The sequence below is a fragment of the Puma concolor genome, chromosome B3 (genome assembly GCF_028749965.1).
Source record: "Puma concolor isolate L17-30 chromosome B3, mPumCon1.1.hap2, whole genome shotgun sequence".
Classification (NCBI taxonomy): Eukaryota; Metazoa; Chordata; class Mammalia; order Carnivora; family Felidae; genus Puma; species Puma concolor.
In genome coordinates this window covers 120,432,718-120,455,679 of record NC_141672.1, presented here as the reverse complement: position 1 = coordinate 120,455,679, position 22,962 = coordinate 120,432,718, and the positions used below count along the sequence as shown (strand labels likewise).

The 22,962-nt window shown below is 39.7% G+C and overlaps 1 protein-coding gene across 9 annotated transcripts in view; it reads left to right on the top strand.

Annotated features, from left to right (window-relative positions):
* The window catches only part of FBXO22 (F-box protein 22), a 31,386-nt gene that overhangs the window by 5,579 nt on the left and 2,845 nt on the right, over positions 1-22,962 (top strand). For 8 of the 9 annotated variants that reach the window (XM_086711303.1, XM_025919447.2, XM_086711299.1 and 5 more), the window contains exons 4-6: positions 645-740; positions 7,593-7,757; positions 21,878-22,043. In XM_086711303.1, the coding sequence (XP_086567429.1) occupies positions 645-740; positions 7,593-7,757; positions 21,878-22,043 (427 nt within the window). The remainder of the gene's footprint in view (positions 1-644; positions 741-7,592; positions 7,758-21,877; positions 22,044-22,962) is intronic. The other variant, XM_086711301.1, reaches the window with a different exon arrangement.

Sequence of the window (22,962 nt, the reverse complement as noted above, 5' to 3'; positions counted from 1 at the left end):
AAAGACTGATTTCTAAACCTTGCAGTACAACTAAAACAGATTCTTTAGAAAGATGTTTTTCTCAAATTGAAATACTTTAGCCATCCAGGCACTTTTTATTATTAAAACAATGTATATCTTTGGCTATTGAAGCCTTATGTTGTGTGATGGGGACCCATTTAGGGAGACCAAAGTTATCTATAGATACCATGCATGCTTCTTGGCTCTCTAAGAGCAGAAGTAGACTAGGTTTCCCAGGCTGGGCACACTGAGGTTCAGGTCTAGACCTGTGTTATCACTGTCTAATTTGAATCCAGGTTCTGTCTATGCAGTGAAACAGTCATGCTCTAATATCAGCTAAACAGAGAGGTACAATAGCAAGTTAAAATTTAGCTGCTGCTGTTAAATTTAACATCACTGAGGCAAAAGCAGTATATGAACAAAGCAAGAAAGGCAAATTGGTGATGTTAAAGGTCAGATTTAGAATTTTAACTTATAAAATGGGCCCCAAATCGGAAAATGTATTCATCAAAGTTCTTAGACTTCTTTATAAACCATTCTGGTGTAAATGATTTAAACTTTATTCATTGTTTGCTCCCCCCTGCCCACCACCATCAGATTTGATCTAAAATGAATGTAATAATTTTGCTAATGTATTATTACAGCAAGGAAAAGAACTACTATGGAAGCAGCATTTGCCCTTGAGAAGCTATTCCCAAAACAATGCCAAGTCCTTGGGATTGTGACCCCAGGAATTGTAGGTGAGAGAAAATACCCATTTGATAATTTCTTGCCTTGCGTTAATGTGGGCTCCTATAAACTGTTGAATTCTTTGTAGCTTAAAACCACATTTATGTTTTTGGCCATCCAAAAATGCCAAAAAGTTACTCATATTTACCATGGTATATTTGACTTCTATTAGTGTTCTTTAGATTATTGTGGTTAGTATTCCCAGTCTCAGGGCTATCTATAAAAAACAAATGTGATGCATATCTTTCCAAGAGCCTTTCATAAGAGGAAAGAGCTCACATACTTCCTCTCTCCAAATCAGAAAGCATTAAATGCTTTTGTCAGTTCAACCAGGATTATTTCTGGTGGGCACGGGTAAGTTAGGGCTGGGAATAGGAGCTACCAGAAAGCTTTTGTTTCTCTACTTAGATATCACTGTTTGAAGTTTATAGCTATAGCATGAAATTATAACCTTTTCCAAGTTTGCTGCTGGTGAATTTTTGCTGTTTTTTATTATTCTTGATTCTTTTTTTTTTTTAATTTTTATTTATTTTTGTGTGTGTGTGTGAGAGAGAGAAGAGCGCATGCAAGAGGAGAGGGGCAGAGGGAGAGAGAGAGAAAATCTTAAGCAGGCTTCACACTTAGTGCAGAGCCTAGTGCAGGGTTCAATCTCCCGAATCGTGAGATCATGACCTAAGCCGAAATCAAGAGTCAGATGCTTAACCAGCTGAGCCACCCAGGTGCCCCTTGATTCCTTTCGATAGTTCATGGGGGAGAGACATTCTGTTGAGGCAGTCATGGTACAGTGGTTCAGGTACCTGGATTGGAATCCTGGGTGTACTATTTAGTCTCTGTATGACCTTGGGCAAGTTACCTAACTTTATAGGGCTTCAGTTTCCCCATATATGAAATGGGTATGATTGCTAATACTTCTTTGGAGGATTGTGGATTAAATGAGTTAACATGAAAAGTAGTCAGAATAGAGATGTGCAAGAATCAATGAGTAAATGTCAGCTATTACTATTTTCTTTGTTCCACTCAGTAGTACTCCATAATTGGCATTTTTAATCTTCACTGAGAGACTTTTGATCTGAATTTAAGAGTCTTAACACAGTGAAGTACAAAGGATTTCAAGTGTTTACAAATGAATAAGGATAAATACATGGTTGATAGGGACTATTTCATCTCTACCATTATTGGCTCCTCACCCCTATACATACTATTATATCTGCCAATCACCACACATTTTGTTCCTCATTGGATTAAAAAAATGATAGCAATAACCATGGTTTTAACTTTTGAATTTTCCTAAAATGAGTGGTCTAGGTTTACCATTACTAGTTATTAACAAATGCTTATACAGAATGGTAGCTTCATCATTTTCTTATGCCCCCCCCCCCACCCCCACCTCATCCACCATGGCATTTTCAAAATACAGTCACATTTCTCCTTTTTAAAATTTTGGTTGGGGGACGGAGGCAGGAGAGGGAGGGTGGACTTGTTGGGGGGACCCCATTGTGAGAGTGGGAAGTCTAGCCTTCTTTTTGTGCTTGCTCTCTTCTGGAGTTTTAACTTTGCTTGTCTATTCCCCCAAGTTCCCTTATGATCTTGATGTCAGGAGTAGATGCCATTCCAATTCTCGTGTTTTCATGGACATGCTTTGTGTTTTTGGTACCCCTGCAGCTAGATGCTTTCTTTGAGCCAGTTCCATGCATGTTCCAACAAAACTACCGCCAAGACAGTGGTTGGATTCCTTTTTCTTAGGCCACAGTTTAGTGATTATTTCTAAAGCAACCATTGACTCCTAGCCCATCTTCATTCTTTAGGTTAGAAAAATTTCAAGTTTGAGGAAATTTGTTCATTCATATATATGCAAAGATCATTTTCTTTCTTTTAAGATAAATTTTACTTACATGACCTGCACAATCGTAAGTGTACTAAATTAATGAGTTTTGACAAATGTATACCCTTGTGTAACCTATACACCAGTCAAGATATAGAATATTTCCGTCACCTGAGGAAGATCTGTCATGCCCTTTTCCTGTCCATCTCTGCCTGCCAAAGAAACCCTGGTTCTGATTTCTGTGACCATGGGTTAGATTGCCTATTGTTGAATGTCATATAAATGGAACCATATGGTATATACTCTTTTTTTGTCTTGGTTTTTTTCATGCAGTATAAATATTTTTTAACACCATAATATTTTTGAGATTTACTTATTTTTTTTTAATATGAAATTTATTCTCAAATTGGTTTCCATATAACACCCAGTGCTCATCCCAACAGGTGCCCTCCTCAATGCCCATCACCCACTTTCCCCTCCCTCCCACCCCCCATCAACCCTCAGTTTATTCTCAGTTCTTAAGAGTCTCTTAGGGTTTAGCTCCCTCCCTCTCTAACTTTTTTTTTCCCCCTCCCCATGGTCTTCTTTTAAGTTTCTCAGGATCCACATAAGAGTGAAAACATATGGTATCTGTCTTTCTCTGTATGACTTATTTCATTTAGCATACCACTCTCCAGTTCCATCCATGTTGCTACAAAAGGCCATATTTCATTCTTTCTCATTGCCACGTAGTATTCCATTGTGTATATAAACCACAATTTCTTTATCCATTCGTCAGTTGATGGACATTTAGCCTCTTTCCATAATTTGGCTATTGTTGAAAGTACTGCTATAAACATCGGGGTACAAGTGCCCCTATGCATCAGCACTCCTGTATCCCTTGGATAAATTCCTAGCAGTGCTATTGCTGGGTCATAGCAATTTTTAATTTTTTGAGGAAGCTCCACACTGTTTTCCAGAGTGGCTGCACCAGTTTGCATTCCCACCAACAGTGCAAGAGGGTTCCTGTTTCTCCACATTATGTTACTGTGCATATTAGGAATTCATTTAAAAATTATTATTATTATCATTATTATTATTCTGTTACATAAATAGACTATTTTCCCATGCTCTTTTTGATGGAGATTTGGATTGTTTCACATTCCTGGCTATTGTGAATGAGGTTCTTGTGAACATTTTTGTATAAGTATTCTTATTCTTCTTGGGCTAAGAGGTAGAATTGCTCGGTCTTGGGCTTGGTTATGTTTAACTCAACAAGAAACTGCCAAACTGTTTTCAAGAGTTGTTCCATTTTATACTCACCAGCAATGAATGAGGGTGTTAGATGTTCATTGCTACATATCCTCACTAACTTAGTGTCTTCAAATGAGTCTTTCATTTTAGCCATCGTAGTGGATCTTAGGCTAGTTTTAATTTGAATTACTCCAATGATTTTAATTATGTTGAGCATCTGTTCATCTGTTTATTGGCTATTTGTATACCTGTTTTTATGAGGTATCCAAGTCTTTTACTGTTTTTTTTTATTGAATTGTTTTTATTTTTGATTTGACGTTGTTTATATATTCTAATACAAGACCTTTATCAGGCATAGATGTTGTAAATATTTATGTCCTTTCCAAGAAATCTTTGCCTATCTCAAAGTCACAAAGATATTCTCTATGTCTTTTTCTATAAGCTGTTTAGTTTAGCTCTTACATGTATGGTGTGAGGTAGGGGTTCAAGGTTAATTTTTGTTCATGTTTATTTCATCACCATTTTTTGAAGATTTTTCTTTCCTCTAATTGCCTTGACACCTTTGTTAAAAACAGTTGACTGCTGGGGCGCCTGGGTGGCGCAGTCGGTTAAGCGTCCGACTTCAACCAGGTCACGATCTCACGGTCCGTGAGTTCGAGCCCCGCGTCGGGCTCTGGGCTGATGGCTCAGAGCCTGGAGCCTGTTTCCGATTCTGTGTCTCCCTCTCTCTCTGCCCCTCGCCCGTTCATGCTCTGTCTCTCTCTGTCCCAAAAATAAATAAACGTTGAAAAAAAAAAATTAAAAAAAAAAAAACAAAAAAAAACAGTTGACTGCATGTTTGTGGGTCTATTTCTGTATTTAATTCTGCTTCATTGATGTATTTGTCTGTCCTTAAGCCATTGCCATATTACTAGAGGCCTTAATGTTCTTTTTAAAAACTGTTTTGGGGGGCGCCTGGGTGGTGCAGTCGGTTAAGCGTCCGACTTCAGCCAGGTCACGATCTCGCGGTCCGTGAGTTCGAGCCCCTCATCGGGCTCTGGACTGATGGCTCAGAGCCTGGAGCCTGTTTCCGATTCTGTGCCTCCCTCTCTCTCTGCCCCTCCCCCGTTCATGCTCTGTCTCTCTCTGTCCCAAAAATAAATAAACGTTGAAAAAAAAAATTTTTTTTTAAAAAAACAAAAAAAAACTGTTTTGGCTGTCTAGGTCCTTTGCATTTCTATATATTTTTATTTATTTATTTTTATTTATATATGAAATTTATTGTCAAATTGGTTTCCATACAACACCCAGTGCTCATCCCAAAAGGTGCCCTCCTCAATACCCATCACCCACCCTCTCCTCCCTCCCACCCCCCATCAACCCTTAGTTTGTTCTCAGTTCTCAACAGTCTCTTATGCTTTGGCTCTCTCCCACTCTAACCTCTTTTTTTTTTTTTTCCTTCCCCTCCCCCATGGGTTCCTGTTAAGTTTCTCAGGATCCACATAAGAGTGAAACCATATGGTATCTGTCTTTCTCTGTATGGCTTATTTCACTTAGCATCACACTCTCCAGTTCCATCCACGTTGCTACAAAAGGCCATATTTCATTTTTTCTCATTGCCACTTCTACATATTTTTAGAATCAGCCTGTCCATTTCTATAAAAAGTATATTGAGATTTAGTATATATTGTCATGAGATCTGCACTTTTAAAAATTGCTTTTGTTTTGATCTATTTTTGTGGAAGAAGGGGTCCTTATAACCTGAAATTTTTGTTTTTAATTCAGAATATCTTGTGTGGGGGTTGATATGATTCTGAAATTTTCTCTTTGGATATTTTTTTCATTTTGCTGTAGCTTTGGTCTCTAAAAAGCTTAACACTTTTTAAAAAGATACTCTAGGGGCACCTGGGTGGCTCAGTCGGCTAAGCATCTGACTCTTGATTTCAGCTCAGGTCATGATCTCATGGTTTCAGGAGTTCAAGCCCCACATCGGGCTCTGCACTGACAGGGTGGAGCCTGCTTGGGATTCTCTCTCTCTCTGCCCCTCTGTACCCCTTCGCCACTCACACTGTCTCTCTCTCAAAAGAAATAAACTTTAAAAAAAGAGTTTTATTATTTATATTAGTAATATTTGTTGTTAAAGAAAAATGAGAAGATAAAGATGAGCGAAAAAAAAACATCAAGCAACTTTAAGCATCATAGAGTTAACTACTCTATTAATGTTATGATGCATAACCTTCCAGATGTTCAATAAATAGCATCTTATGTAGAAATAAATACGTGTGTGTGTACATATATCAAGAATATAATATTCTATAGACTTGTAACCTGCTGTATTTGTTTTAGTCTCCTGTGGCTGCCATAACCAGATAACACACTGGTGGTTTAAACAACAGAAATATATGTTCTCACAGTTCTGGAGGCTGGAAGTCCAAGATTTAAGTGTTGGCAGGTTTGCTTTCTCCTGAGGCATCTCCCTGGCTTTCAGACCACTGCCTTGCCTACTTGCTAAGTCCTCACATGGCCATTTCTCTCTCGTTAGGAATGCGTCTTTTCCTCTTCTTATAAGGATACCAGTCTTAGTGAATTAGGGTCCAATCCTTAGGACCTCATTTATTACCCCTTTTAAGGCCTTATCTCCAAATATATTCATAATGGCAGTTAGGGCTTCAACATACAAATCTGGGGGGGACACAATTCTGTCCATAACACCTACCTTTAAAATTCACAACATATTACATATTTCCATGTTAGTAAATATGTCTGTCATTCTTAATGGCTGTGGTTGATTGTTTAAATATAACTTTTAATCTAAATACCAGTGTAGGGCATTTAGATTTTTTCCCTTTATTTTCTATTAAAAATTCTGTGATAAAAGTATTTTGTGTGTGTGTATGTGTGTGACTATATATCTGTGTATGTATGTATATATACATATATATATTTTATATAATTGTCAAATATTGTTAAGATAATTTTTTAAAAGGGGAATTGCTGCAAAGATGTATTTTCTACCCTCTAACTTCTTATTTAGAAAAACTTCAACTCAAAGTTGCAGAATGATAGAAGAGTAAACATTCATATTCCTTTGGTCTAGATTCACTAATTTAAAAATTTTTGCGGGGCATCTGGGTGGATCAGTCAGTTAAGCATGTGACTCTTGATTTCAGCTCAGGTCATGATCTCATGGTTCGTTAGTTCGAGCCCCATGTCGAGCTGTACACTAATAGTGCCGGGGCCTGTTTGAGATTCTCTCTCACTCTGCCTCTCCCCCATGCACACACGTGCTCTCTCTCTCTCTCTCTCTCTTTCAAAATAAATAAACTTTAAAAAATTAAGAAGTTTGCATACAGTTCTTTTTTTTCTCTTTGTTTATAAAAACATTTCTTTCTGAACCGTTTGAAAGTATATTGCAGACATCATGACACCACCCCCAAAAATTTCAAAGCTGAGAATTTTTTTCTCAGATAGTGACCTGTTAACTTGTTGATTATCTTAGTGACCCAAACTATAGTTATCTAGGTGGCACTAGATAACATACCAAGTGAAATTTCAGTTTTTATTAAATCTGTTCATGAGGGGCGCCTGGGTGGCTCAGTGGGTTAGGCATCTGACTTTGGCTCAGGTCATGATCTCAAGGTTTGTGGGTTCAAGCCCCACATTAGACTCTGCTGTCAGCACAGAGTTTGCTTCAGATCCTCTATCCCCCTCTCTCTCTGCACCCCACCCCCGCCAGCTCATGCTATCTCTCTCTCTCTCTCTCTGAAAAATAAAAAATAAACATTAAAAAAAAAAAGCTATTCATGAAACTCTTTAACTTTTTTCCTAGTGACTCCAATGGGATCAGGTAACAATCGACCTCAGGAAATAGAAATTGGAGAGTCTGGTTTTGCTCTGTTATTCCCTCAAATTGAAGGAATAAAAATACAACCCTTTCATTTTATTAAGGACCCAAAGAATTTAACACTAGAAAGACATCAACTCACTGAAGTAGGTAAGTCAATGTTATTTACCATTAATTGCCCAATTTGATTGTGTTTGTTCCTTTGAGAGAGTCTGAATTAAGCATACGTGTTACTAATAAATGTATTTGTATTTAATTCTGAATTTTGAAGCACTTCTTTCTCTTTGATACTTTACCATTTTGCTATTTTAGTTTTCTGGAAAGCTTTTTTTAAGCATTGTTTTACACTAATAATTAGCATTTATTGTGAAATTTTTTTTTTATTAAATACAGATTAGTTCTATGTCAACTAATTAGAAAGATGGGAATAAGTATAGTGAACTTGATAAATTTTAGAAAAGCTATAAGTTAAGGCAGAGTCTGTCAAACAAGGATTTACTAGGACATGTAAGACAGGAAGTTTGGCTAGAGTAGGCAAGATCATGAGAGGTGATTTTGAAGAGATAAAGCGTTGGCTTAATTTCTAGGATCTGATGAGAAAGCCTAATTTAATATAATAAGCAGCAGAGTAGGTACTCAAGCAGAACAGTGTTAAGACTTTTTGTTTGCATCTACAGATGAACTGATTGGCATTAACTTATTTTAAAAAGTCTCTGTTGGCATGAAAAATATTCAGTGGTTACCTGGTTATGCATCAATCAGCCATCCTATAGAGATAAGCTTCCATTATTTGAAATGGCACTGACTCCAGCAGGAATAAAAAAACTGTAGCAACAAAGGGAAAATTTGTGATTGGTTTACTAACGAGAAAAAAAAGGAGTCTACACATTGAGACTGGCTTGTGCAACTGTCTTTTACAATGCAAAAAGACTTAAAGTGACTGGTGGGGATGAGATGAGAAGTACAGAAGAAGGAGGCATTGACTGCAGAGACCAGCAGCTAGCAGCAGCTGGCCTCTTGATAATGTGAAGAGAGTTGTCAGGTAGAGGTAAAACATGGGAAGTTTCAACAGCTAGCCTGTAGGGTAAGGCAGGAAACTATAGCTAGTAAGAATGCAGGCTATAGCTGCCCTAGTTCTGTTACATTCCAGCTTTCCTAATTTAGAACAAATTTCCTAACTTTTCTAAGCCTCTGTTTCCCATCTGTAAAGTGGAAATAACTGAATTACAGAGTTGTAAGCACGAGATACAATGACTTCTATAAAACACTTAGCCAAATACCTTGCTCTATAGATGGTAGGCTAATGTTGGCCCCTGTACCTTTAGGCAGGCTTTGCAGTGGGTCACAGTGATCCATCTGCACTGTGGCTTGTGTTGTGTGGAGGAATCGACTGGTGGGAGGGACATTCAGGAAAAGGACAGTGAAGGTCTTGGGTATTCTTTTTTTTTTTTCCTATTAATCTGTCCTTTTTCAATTTATTTTTTTTTCTTTTTTATTATGAAATTTATTGTCAAATTTGTTTCTATACCACACCCAGTGCTCATCCCAACAGGTGCCCTCCTCAATACCCATCACCCATCCACCCCTCCCTCCTACCCCCCATAAACCCTCAGTTTGTTCACAGTTTTTAGGAGTCTCTTATGTTTTGGCTCCCTCCCTCTCTAACCATATTTTTTTCTTCCCCTCCCCAATGGTCTTCTGTTAAGTTTCTCAGCATCCACATAAGAGTGAAAACATATGGAATCTGTCCTTCCCTGTATGACTTATTTCATTTAGCATAACACTCTCCAGTTCCATCCATGTTGCTACAAAAGGCCATATTTCATTCTTTCTTATTGCCACTTAGTATTCCATTGTGTATATAAACCACAATTTCTTTATCCATTCGTCAGTTGATGGACATTTAGGCTCTTTCCATAATTTAGCTACTGTTGAGAGTGCTGCTATAAATAGTGGGGTACAAGTGCCCCTATGCATCAGTACTCCTGTGTCTGTTGGGCAAATTACTAGCAGTGCTACTGCTGGGTCATAGGGTAGGTCTATTTTTAATTTTCTCAGGAATCTCCACACTGTTTTCCAGAGCAGCTGCACCAGTTTGCATTCCCACCAACAGTGCAAGAGGGTTCCTGTTTCTCCACATCCTCTCCAGCATCTATAGTCTCCTGTTTTGTTCATTTTAGCCACTCTGACTGGCATGAAGTGATAATCTGAGTGTGGTTTTGATTTGTATTTCCCTGATGAGGAGCATCGTTGAGCATCTTTTCATGTGCTTGTTGGCCATCTGGATGTCTTCTTTAGAGAAGTGTCTATTCATGTTTTCTGCCCATTTCTTCACTGGATTATTTGTTTTCGGGTGTGGAGTTTGGTGAGCTCTTTATAGATTTTGGATACTAGCCCTTGTCCGATATGCCATTTGTAAATATCTTTTCCCATTCTGTTGGTTGCCTTTTAGTTTTGTTGATTGTTTCCTTTGCTGTGCAGAAGCTTTTTATCTTCATGAGGTCCCAATAGTTCATTTTTGCTTTTAATTCCCTTGCCTTTGGGGATGTGTCAAGTAAGAAATTGCTACGGCTGAGGTCAGAGAGGTCTTTTTCCTGCTTTCTCCTCTAGGGTTTTGATGGTTTCCTGTCTCACATTCAGGTCCTTTATCCATTTTGAGTTTGTTTTTGTGAATGGTGTAAGAAAGTGGTCTAGTTTCATTCTTCTGCATGTTGCTGTTCAGTTCTCCCAGCACCATTTGTTAAAGAGACTGTCTTTTTTCCATAGGATATTCTTTCCTGCTTTGTCAAAGATTAGTTGGCCATACTTTTGTGGGTCTAGTTCTGGGGTTTCTATTCTATTCCATTGGTCTGTGTCTGATTTTGTGCCAATACCATGCTGTCTTGATGATGACAGCTTTGTAGTAGAGGCTAAAGTCTGGGATTGTGATGCCTCCTGCTTTGGTCTTCTTCTTCAAAATTACTTTGGCTATTCAGGGCCTTTTGTGGTTCTATACAAATTTTAGGATTGCTTGTTCTAGCTTTGAGAAGAATGCTGGTGCAATTTTGGTTGGGATTGCATTGAACGTGTAGATAGCTTTGCATAGTGTTGATATTTTAACAATATTCTTCCAACCCATGAGCACGGAATGTTTTTCCATTTCTTTATATCTTCTTCAATTTCCTTCATAAGCTTTCTATAGTTTTCATCATACAGATCTTTTACATCTTTGGTCAGGTTTATTCCTAGGTATTTTATGATTCTTGGTGCAATTGTGAATGGGATCAGTTTCTTTATATGTCTTTCTGTTGTTTCATTATTAGTGTATAAGAATGCAACTGATTTCTGTACATTGATTTTGTATCCTGCAACTTTGCTGAATTCATGTATCAGTTCTAGCAGACTTTTGGTGGAGTCTGTCGGGTTTTCCATGTATAATAGCATGTCATCTGCAAAAAGTGAAAGCTTGACTTCATCTTTGCCAACTCTGATGCCTTTGATTTCCTTTTGTTGTCTGATTGCTGATGCTAGCACTTCCAACACTATGTTAAACAACAGCGGTGAGAGTGGACATCCCTGTCGTGTTCCTGATCTCAGGGAAAAGGCTCTCAGTTTTTCCCCATTGAGGATGATATTAGCTGTGGGCTTTTCATAAATGGCTTTTATGATGTTTAAGTATGTTCCTTCTATCCCGACTTTCTCAAGAGATTTTATTAAGAAAGGATGCTGAATTTTGTCAAATGCTTTTTCTGCATCTATTGACAGGATCATATGGTTCTTATCTTTTCTTTTATTAATGTGATGTATCACATTGATTGATTTGAGAATGTTGAACCAGCCCTGCAGCCCAGGAATGAATCCCACTTGATCATGGTGAATAATTCTTTTTATATGCTGTTGAATTCCATTTGCTAGTGTCTTACTGAGAATTTTTGCATCCATATTCATCAGGGATATTGGCCTCTAGTTCTCTTTTTCTACTGGGTCTCTGTCTGGTTTAGGAATCAAAGTAATGCTGGCTTCATAGAATGAGTCTGGAAGTTTTCCTTCCCTTTCTATTTTTTGGAATAGCTTGAGGAGGATAGGTATTATCTCTGCTTTAAATGTCTGGTAGAATTCCCCTGGCAAGCCATCTGGACCAGGACTGTTATTTGTTGGGAGATTTTTGATAACTGATTCAGTTTCTTCACTGGTTATGGGTGTGTTCAAACTTACTATTTCTTCCTGTTTGAGTTTCGGAATGTGTGGGTGTTTAGGAATTTGCCCATTTCTTCCAGGTTATCCAGTTTGTTGGCATATAATTTTTCATAGTATTCCCTGATAATTGCTTGTATTTCTGAGGGATTGGTTGTAATAATTCCATTTGCATTCATGATTGTATCTATTTGGGTCCTCTCCCTTTTCTTTTTGAGAAGCCTGGCTAGAGGTTTATCAATTTTGTTTATTTTTTCAAAAAACCAACTCTTGGTTTCATTGATCTGCTCTACAGTTTTTTTAGATTCTATATTGTTTATTTCTGCTCTGATCTTTATTATTTCTCTTCTTCTGCTGGCTTGGGGTGTCTTTGCTGTTCTGCTTCTATTTCCTTTAGGTGTGCTGTTAGATTTTGTATTTGGGATTTTTCTTGTTTCTTGAGATAGGCCTGGATTGCAATGTGTTTTCCTCTCAGGACTGCCTTTGCTGCATCCCAAAGCATTTGGATTGTTGTATTTTCATTTTCATTTGTTTCCATATATTTTTAAATTTCTTCTCTAATTGCCTGGTTGACCCCTTCATTCTTTAGTCGGGTGTTCTTTAACCTCCATGCTTTTGGAGGTTTTCCAGACTTTTTCTTGTGATTGATTTCAAGCTTCATTGCATTGTGGTCTGAAAGTATGCATGGTATGATCTCAATTCTTGTATACTTATGAAGGGCTGTTTTGTGACCCAGTATGTGATCTGTCTTGGAGAAGGTTCCATGTGCACTCGAGAAGAAAGTATATTCTGTTGCTTTGGGATGCAGAGCTCTAATATATCTATCAAGTCCATCTGATCCAGTGTATCATTCAGGGCCCTTGTTTCTTTATTGATCCTGTGTCTAGATGATCTATCCAATGTTGTAAGTGGAGTATTAAAGTCCCCTGCAATTACCACATTCTTATCAATAAGGTTGCTTATGTTTGTGATTAATTGTTTTATGTATTTGGGGGCTCCCGTATTCGGCGCATAGACATTTATAATTGTTAGCTCTTCCTGATGGATGGACCCTGTAATTATATAATGCCCTTCTTCATCTCTTGTTACAGCCTTTAATTTGAAGTCTAGTTCTCTCTGATATAAGTATGGCTACTCCAGCTTTCTTTTGACTTTGAGTAGCATGATAGATAGTTCTACATCCCCTCACTTTCAATCTGAAGGTGTCCTCAGGTCTAAAATGAGTCTCTTGTAGACAGAAAATAGATGGGTCTTGTTTTTTTATCCATTCTGATATCCTAGGTCTTTTGGTTGGCGCATTTAGTCCATTTACATTAAGTGTTATTATTGAAAGATATGGGTTTAGAGTCATTGTGATGTCTGTAGGTTTCATGCTTGCAGTGATGTCTCTGGTACTTTGTCTCACAGGATCCCCTTTAGGATCTCTTGTAGGGCTGGTTTAGTGGTGACGAATTCCTTCAGTTTTTGTTTGTTTGGGAAGACCTTTATCTCTCCTTCTATTCTAAATGACAGACTTGCTGGGTAAAGGATTCTCGGCTGCATTTTTTTTTCTGTTCATCACATTGAAGATTTCCTGCCATTCCTTTCTGGCCTGCCAAGTTTCAGTAGACAGATCCGTCACGAGTCTTATCGGTCTCCCTTTATATGTTAGAGCATGTTTATCCCTAGCTGCTTTCAGAATTCTCTCTTTATCCTTGTATTTTGCCAGTTTCACTATGATATGTCGTGTAGAAGATTGATTCAAGTTACGTCTGAAGGGAGTTTTCTGTGCCTCTTGGATTTCAATGCCTTTTTCCTTCCCCAGTTCAGGGAAGTTCTCAGCTATGATTTCTTCCAGTACACCTTCAGCACCTTTCCCTGTCTCTTCCTCCTCTGGAATCCCAATTATGCATACATTATTTCGTTTAATTATGTCACTTAGTTCTTTAAGTCTCCCCTCATACTCTTGGATTTTTTTTATCTTTTTCTCAGCTTCTTCTTTTTCCATAATTTTATCTTCTAATTCACCTATTCTCTCCTCTGCGTCTCCAATCCGAGCTGTTGTCGCCTCCATTTTATTTTGCAGCTCATTTATAGCATTTTTTTAGCTCCTCCTGACTGTTTCTTAGTCCCTTGATCTCTGTAGTAATAGATTCTCTGCTGTCCTCTATACTTTTTCCAAGCCCAGCTATTAATTTTATGACTATTATTTTAAAATCATTTTCTGCTATATTGCTTGTATCGTTTTTGATCAGTTCGTTAGCTGTTGCTACTTCCTTGAGTTTCTTTTGAGGAGAATTCCACCGTTTCGTCATTTTGGATAGTCCCTGGAGTGTCAGGGAACTGCAGGGCTCTTCCTCTGTGCTGTCTGGAGTAACTTGCATTGGTGGGTGGGGCCGCAGTCAGACCTGATGTCTGCCCTCAGCCCACCACTGGGGCCACAGTCAGACTGGTGTGTACCTTATCTTCCCCTCTCCCAGGGGCAAGACTCACTCTGGAGTGGTGTGGCCTCTGTCTGGGCTGCTTGCGCACTGCCATTCTTGTGGTACTGCTTCGATGGGATCTGGCATATTAGCTGGGGTGGATCCACAAGGTGCACAGGGGCAAGAGGGGCAGGCTCAGCTCGCTTTGCCTTCAGTTGGTCCGCTTCAGGAGGGGCCCTGTGGCACTGGGAGGGAGGCAGACCCGTCGGAGGGATGGATCCACAGAAGCATAGTGTTGGGTGTTTAAGGGGTGCAAGCAAGTTCCGTGACGGGAACTGGTTCCCTTTGGGATTTTGGCTGGGGGATGGGTGAGGGAGACGGCGCTTCCCAGCGCCTTTGTTCCCCGCCAAGCTGAGCTCTGTCCTCCGGGGCTCAACAACTCTCCCTCCCACTCTCTGAGCAGAGCTGTTGACTTACAACATTCCAGATGTTAAGTCCCACTGGCTGTCAGAACACACTCCATCGGGGCCCCTCTGCTTTTGCAAGCCAGACTTGGGGCCTCTCCCTTGTCGGGTGGTCTGGCTGCCCCTCCACCACCCTGGCTCCCTCCTGCCAGTCCATGTAGTGCACTGCCTCTCCGCCCTTCCTACCCTCTTCTGTGGGCCTCTCGTCTATGCTTGGCTCCAGAGAGTCCATTCTGCTAGTTTTCTGGTGGTTATCGGGGTAAATTAGGCAGATGTGGGTGGAATGTAAGCAATCAGCAGGACACGGTGAGCCCAGCGTCCTCCTACGCCGCCATCTTCTCCCTGTTCTCAGGTCTTGGGTATTCTTATCATCCCATTTAGAAGCATCATGCCAGAGGAAGATACCCATGTTTTGGCTGATGGTGACAATTAATGGTAACTAATACTGAGGCATTATAAACTGGGTACTGTGCTACATACTATTTCTAATCCTCACAGCAGTTTGCCAGATAGAATTTGTTACACAGTATGTTGTCGGTGAGGAGACCAAACTTGTAGTAGTAGAGAACAAAGGCTCTTAGACTTCATAGTACATAAACAGAAGACCAGAGTTATCTGTAATGTTAAAGCTACCCGAAATCAAGGATGCCAAACGTTCTCTAAGGAAAACTTCGGGTTGTGCCTTTGTGTATAGCTGAGCTAGAGAGACTTTCTCATGTTATAATGAGACTTGTTGGAAGGCTGGCAGGAGTTAATGGTGCTCAGCAAACTAGATCTCTCTTACACCAGTGGTTAGAAAATCGTGGGTCTGAAACTCAAGGAGGAGTTGAAGTCAGAGATGTTGGTTTGAGAGCCATTTGCACGTAGTGTGGTAGGCTGTCTGCGATAATGTCCAGGACAGCTTAGTACAGGTTTCAGAAAAGATTCAGCAACAAATTTAGTACAAGGAAGGAAGAAGAGATATAGTTTGTTGCTGACAAGAGGATGGCCTACTGAGTTCACTAGGTTCATGATGTAGAAATTATATGTTAATGTCATTCAGCTTGAAAGGTCCCATTGGGTTAGAAAAATTAATTGGATGCAGATTCTGTCTCAGTGCTATTCTGGGAAAGTTGTGACAGATACGTATGTAATTATAACCCAAGTGAGAAAGTAAGGTGTGCCTCTCTATTAGAGAGATCTGGATAGATTGCTCTAAGGATTGCCAGTGGGAAGGAGAGTGAGGAGACTTCATGGGGCAAATACCATTTAAGGCTTTGAAGAATGGGAGACATAATGAAAAATAAGAATGGTAACCGGATAGGCTAAATGATTAACAGAAACCTAAACACAGAGTCAGGTAATGAGAAATGTAGGGGAAATAGTAAACAGTTCATTTTTGCAAACAAAGGTTGTGTGAAGGGGATTATAAGAACAAAGGGTGGGGCACAGTGAAGCCAGGCTAAAGAATGTAGTCAGTAAATGACAACTGTTAACCAGAAATGTTCTCCTATTAGCAAATGTGATTCTCCATAGTGGAGAGATACTGGAAACAGGGAGACTAGTTAGGACCCCCCTGCAAGAGTCTAAGCAAGAAATAATACCAGAGCATGAAGTTCAGGAAATTGAGTGGAGAAAATTAGCAGATCATTGGATATGAAATGAGAAGGAAGACTGAATGACTCATTGATAACTTTGAGTTTTGTGCTTAACAGAGTGGGGTGCTGGTGCTTCAGAGAACAGAAATAGAGAACACTGGGGCAAGAGGAGCAGGATTAAGAAAAAATTCGACTCCATTAGACAGGCTCGTTTGGCCTTTAATTCAGTGCTTTTGCTGAAGGTCATATTGCCAGACCTTCTGTGTGTTAGCTCTTTTTTCCGTAAGTGAGGATGGTGCCTCCTGGGCATACTCTCTCCTCTGTCCCATAGCACCTTGGGAACCATGACTGAGGTCCTGATGATAGCACTACTTAAAGCTAGAAGCCTAGTTTTGTCATATTACAAGAGAGAGCCAAAATCTTGAGCAGAAAAAACCTTCCATTTTATGATAAAATAGTTTACTAGATTTGTAAGACCTTGTTTGCGTTACAGTACTAAGTATAGGCCTCACAAACCAAAGGGAAAAGCAGGCCCATGTTTAGTCTGCTATGTGAGGCATTCTTTACTGGTGTCCTTTCCAGAGCCGTTTGCTGTTAGCAGTTTTGACTAATTCCAAGGCATCATTTTTATCCTGTTAATGGTATTCAGTAAATTGAAGCTCTGCTTAGATTGAGATGATAATCTGTATTCATTCCATACTATTTTATGGCCACATTTCCTGTATTTTTAAATTTGGACCATTGTCTTTTATGTGCTCAAGAAGATGGAGGAATCTGAGGCAGTCCTCCTTGAGGTGGGTAGTCTATCAGACACTTGTCTCACACCTGTGATTCTCTTTCTCTTTTACAAACCCATCATTCTGACATTCTCCTGGGGCCCAGTGATTTTCTGGGTTACAGTTTTATTTGTAGACACTGATATTAGAAAAGATTTTCCACTAGTTTTTACATTTGAGGTCACAAGAGGAAGTCCTGAAGGAGAGGAGGGGAAGTGTCAGTTCTGTAACCTACTAACACCAGTTCCTTCTGGGTAGCCACTCTGGAAGTGTGTATTTATTATTACTTATGTTTGGTCTGAGTCAAGTCCTGTAATCGTGGTACAATTTGCATATTTTCTTGTGAATTTTGAAGATGTTGAATTCTCATAGACTTTCTAGGAGTTAACAGTACATAATGGGTTCTGGTGGGCATTTAAATAAGTGAATTTCTGTGAAGTGCTTAGAACAGTGCCTGGCGGAAGTGCTGAGTTTGCTATTACATTGATGATGTTATGATCTACTTTGTGGGTTGTTCAGGTCCTTTCTGCTTACCACTTTTTGATCCATTGACTACTCCTCTTGAACTCTGCCAGCAACTGAGAGAGGTGAAAACTAAATTATTTGTTAAGTCAGATTGCAAAAAAAAAAAAAAAAAGAGGGACTATATTTTTAAATTATCTAGAGATTTCATAGAGAATCTTGAGGGGGACACCAACAGTGATCAGGTGCAAAGCAGAGAAAGATGTTGCTAAAACCTACGTGATGGAACTTGCTCTGTTTTAGAAGTTTCACAGCCCTTGAGAAAGTCTAAGTAACAGGAAGGTGGTGCCAGTGTTCTGTTAGGTTTTACTGCCCTTGTGGTAGACGTCATTCAGCTGTGGGAGCAAGAGGGGCTAGAAAACACAAACTGTTAACAGGCCGGTGGGGGCTGACTCCCAGGTCACAGTGGTGCATAATACAGCCCCAGCCTACCGTGCCTCCCACCCCCAGCCCCTGTGCCACAGGCTCCATGTCTGTGGACAGGGACAGCTTCTTACTGTATACCACCAGAGATATTTGTGGATAAGGTACATCTCAAAAACATGACTACACAAAAGCCAGAACAACACAGGTGACCCCCAGTCAGTTTTGAGGATAGGATACAAGGCTTCTTTTCCCCTCCCTCTAAGTTTGATGTTTACTTTAGATGCATTTAATTCAAGGGGAAATGTTGCCTTAGCTTCATCATTTCAGTATTTGGCTAAACAGATCTAACTTATGGTCGGGGCCCTCACTAAATTAGCCAGATTGTGTTTTGTTAGCTATGCTCTATTGAGCCTGTGGTGGGTACAAGGCCCCTGAATAAGTGCTGCTTTATGACATTATCTTATTATGACTGTAACTGCCCTTGAGACTTGCTCCTGTCCCAGTTTTAGAGGAAGGATCTGAACTTGGCGAAGTCTAACCTTGCTCAGAGTTCTACATTTGTAAGCGGTTGAGCCTGAGTTCTGACCCTGGTCTGACTCCAGAACCCACATCCTTACTGGGCTGACTTCATACTTCCCTCCCCTAGTGTGAAAAAGATAGGTATCCTATCCTGGGGCCGGGGGAAGTGGTGCTAAAAATCTCAGCTTTGGTCCATGAATTGTTCATGATATTAGCCTCATTTTACGTAGACTTGTACTTTGAAGTAGGTTTTCTACATGCATTTAGATCCCATCACTTTCAAACAGATCATAAAATAGTTGTCTTGAGAATGGCTTCTCTAGAAAGAATAGAAATCTGGACATGCAGACCCAGAGCATTTCCAAGGAGTCCTGGCCTAACTTTGGAATAGTTCTTCCTATTTTGATTTTCCTGAATCTGACATGGTCTTGGTGTCTAGATTTTATCTTATTTTTTAAATTTCCTTTTAGCCTTCTAGTTTATCTTAGCTATGATAAGTTTATATTTTGCCTTATTTGAAATTAATTTAAGGCAGCTTACAAAGATACAGTATCAGTGGAGGAGTTCTGAATTGAGGGACATGTAGGAAGAACACAGTGAAACCCAGGCTGAGGGTAATACACAAGATTCATACCATCAGCATTTGCTAGAGGTGGTCCACAGGTTGGCTAAGCCAGAGCAGAAGCAGCCCACCTCTTCCCAATTTTTTGAGAACAGAGATAAATTCTTCTACTGGATTGAAGCAGTTTCTTAGGTCACTCTGCGAACACCAATGGCATCAATAAAAGCAATGGTAGAGTCCAAAGCAGTGAGGTCTGGTTACTGAGCTTTCTGCTTAATCTAATATTTAGATCTGCTAAAGGAATGAATGGCCCACATGCTCTTTTTAGGCGCTCGTTCTGCTGTGACTTAGATCTCACAGCTGAATTTCAGGTAACAATGAACTGGAGATTGCATCTTTTAATAGCTGGACTGGATAATAAATATAGTCACCTGCCCAATAAGCGGCTCACCTAGGGAAATGGCTGGTGTGCTTTCTTAAAGTTGAAAGACCTAAGATACTTGTCCTGAGTAGAGGGCCGTCCTCTTTCCCCACAGAGGTGAACTGAAACAAGACCGAAGGCAGTGCCAAGATTTACTTCAAAAAGAGCTGGGTGGTCTTGTCAGGCAAGTGTACTGTAGGCATTTCAGTTTTGAGTGGCAAGGAGTTTGAGTTGTACCTTCCCTCTTCTGTTGCATATCTAAAGCTCTGGATGGTCTGTTGGTCAAATACAGACCCATCTGCTCCGTCAGACAGCCAGACTGGGCTAAGCTGGATTTGTTCTCTAAGTTGGGATAGGGGGAAGTGATTGTAGTTTCTAGGTTTATGTGTGGGAGGTTCAGCTACAGAGCAGTATCACCAGAGGAAGATGTGGAAAGCACTGGGTATGTGTTTGTTAAGTAAGTGAGGGTGGTGCCTTTAGATGCTCAGATGAAAATGTTTAGTAGGCAATTGTAAAAGAGGGTCTAGAGCTTAGAAAACAATAGGGAAGTTAGAGATTTAGAAATCTTCAGGTTTCTGAAACCTAAAACTCTTGAGAGGAGATGTGGGTTTTAATCTATAGCCTGCCATGTTATTCTCCTGGGCTGGTCACTTCTCTGGGATTAGCAGTCCTTATTTGTAAAGTAAAACTAGACAGTTCATCCCACAGCCCTCTTCCAACTCTGGATATTCATTTTAGAACACAAAAAAACATTCTCTCAAAATGTGCTGCTCTTTGTGGGGAAAAAAGACCCTTTAGTAATGGCTTAGGGTGTGTAGTATCATGAAAGTACTGGACTTATATACTAATATCCTTTTCACTCTCCAAATCAGTGATTTATTGTGGAGAGAATTAAAAGTGGACAAGAGGAAGGGTGCCTGGGTGACTCAGTTGGCTAAGCATCTGACTGGCTCAGGTCATGATCTCGCGGTTCATGGGTTCAAGGCCTGCATCAGGTTCTCTGCTATCAACACAGAGGCCCCCTTCGGTTCCTGTCTCCCTTTCTCTCTGCCCCTCCCCAGCCAGCTCATGCTTTCTCTCTGTCCCAAAACTAAATAAAAACATTAAAAAAAATTTTTTTACATAGAAGTAGACTGGAGGAAATTTCCCTGGATAAGTCAATATTTGGTGTTAGTAAATAATCATTCCCCCCACACCTGTTTCCTTAAGTGAGTCATATTTCTGATAATATTCACCTTAGGTCTGCCAAGATGGAAGTCATGTGGCTGAGTCAGTGGAAACAGGGATGAGAATGTGGGTTAGGTATTTTTTTTTTTCCTGTCCTATTACCTGTTTGATAATGCCAGAAAATTTCAAATTGATAGTTTTACAGTGTCCAGAGGCTCAGGTGAAAGCCAGGGAATTTGTGGGGGAGTGCAGGAGTACAGCCTATCTCCTGTTGGGCTATACTGCCCCCTAACAGAAGCTGTTTTTTGTTCTTAGGCTGCAGAATTGAACATTTTCTTGGTTTGGAAAGAGTTTCTTATAGTTATAGCATCTTCTCTCCCACCCTCCTTTCCTGGAAAAGGTGGATAGGGCCCATATGTATTTTCATGGTGTATTGGTTTCCTGAGGCTGCTGTAACAAATTACCACAAACTTGGTGGCTCAAAGCAACAGAAATTTATTCTCTCACAGTCCCAAGAGGCTAAAAGTCTGAAGTCAAGGTGTCGAAAGGGCTCCACTCCCCTCTAAGGCTACAGGGGTGAATCTCTTCATTGTCCCTTCCACCTTCTGGTGGCCACTGCTATACCTCATGGTTGTATCACACCAGTTTCTGCTTCTGTGGTCACAGTGCCTCTTCTTATGTCTGTGTCTCTTATATAGGTCTTTTAAAGACACTTACTATAGTGTATAGAGCCTAACTGGATAATAAGAGATGATCTCTTCCCCATGTCCTTAATTACATCTGCAAAACCCTTTTCCTAAATGGGTTTACATTCATCAGTTCCAGAGATTTGATGTGGATACATTTTTGGGGAGACCACCATTAAATACATGACAGGTGTTTGGTGCCTTTTTTCTCCATTTTCTCTGAATCTTTATTATTACTATTGCTAACTCTGTTCTGTGTAAACCAACATTCCCTTTCATTCTAGGTGGTGGCCTGTGTGGAGATGGCTTACACCAAGGTCCACCATGGATGCTGCTCAGTTACATAGCTGCTTCCTTATTTGTGTTGAGTGTTGATTGTATTATTTTCAAGTAGCCATTTAGTTTTTTTTAATGGGGAAAATTACAACAAAGATTTTAAACAGTGTTAAAGTTTGTAAAAAAAAAAAAAAGGGGGGGGAACTGGACAGTTTAAATACTAAATTGCACATAACTAGAAGTGCAGGTCAGTAGCGGAAACATTTCATTTTGCAAAAATGTAGAAAATAAGATAGTGATGAAGTTTCAAGTTCGTGTTTGGAGGCTGTCTTTCATTGTTGCTCTTCCTTTCTCTGCAGGTCTTTTAGATAACCCTGAGCTTCGTGTGGTCCTGGTGTTTGGTTATAATTGCTGTAAGGTGGGAGCCAGTAATTATCTGCAGCGAGTAGTCAGCACTTTCAGTGATATGAATGTCATCTTGGCTGGAGGCCAGGTAGACAACCTGGCATCACTGACCTCTGACAAGTATGTCTCATGTGCTTCTGATTCCTCCCATGTATGCCCAGAAATGTCCTCAGATTTTTCTTACCCAGGTTTTTAAAACACATGTTTATAGAATTGCTAACGGTTCATTCCATTATACAATACTCTACATAATTCTTCTTACAACTGAAGAATGAAATTTATATGTTGTCTTTTAATAACTTAAATGGACTCCTACTCTCCTTAAAATTAATTTTCAGGACTGTCTACTGGTATCTCCCACAACATCTCTGTGCTCCATATAATATCAGTAATAACTTCCTCTGTAGTTCTGTTTCCTCCTCTGAAGGAAATGCATGGCGAAACAGTGAAGCTTTATGGTAAAACTTCTTAGAGCCTCTGACATACTCAGTGCTATGGAAATCTTCTAGAGAGGGAATATTACTGTGACAGTTCTCAAATCCATTCTGTGGAGCATCTTGGATGCTTATTGGTATGGGCACACATTTTGGGAAATGCTATACTAGATCTTTTTGAAAGCCTTTTTTCAAAAGGTGTCAAATTTGTGTTATCTTTGATTTTGTTACCAAGGCTTTTGCTTTTGAGGGTGAAATATTTGCTCAGTTATTTTGGGCACCATTACTCCCTTTGCATTTTGAATGAGAGTATGTAGTAGTTTCTGAGTTTGAACTAATTAAGTGAACATGAATATCATCAGTTTCCAAAAGCAGGAAAATGAGAATGTGTTATCCCCTGATGCTTCCTGCAAGCACTAGTATTCATTTCTCACTATATTTGTGGTTAGTATTTGGATACTAGAGTGGCGATGTGTCAACAGACCGTTAGAGATCAGTATCTTTAAAAGCAAGCAATGTAAATAATCCCAGTTATAATCTCCTTTCTGAAAGGCTCCTCTGATGAGTCAAGAAGAGCAAATATATTTGACCTTTAAGCAATGCAG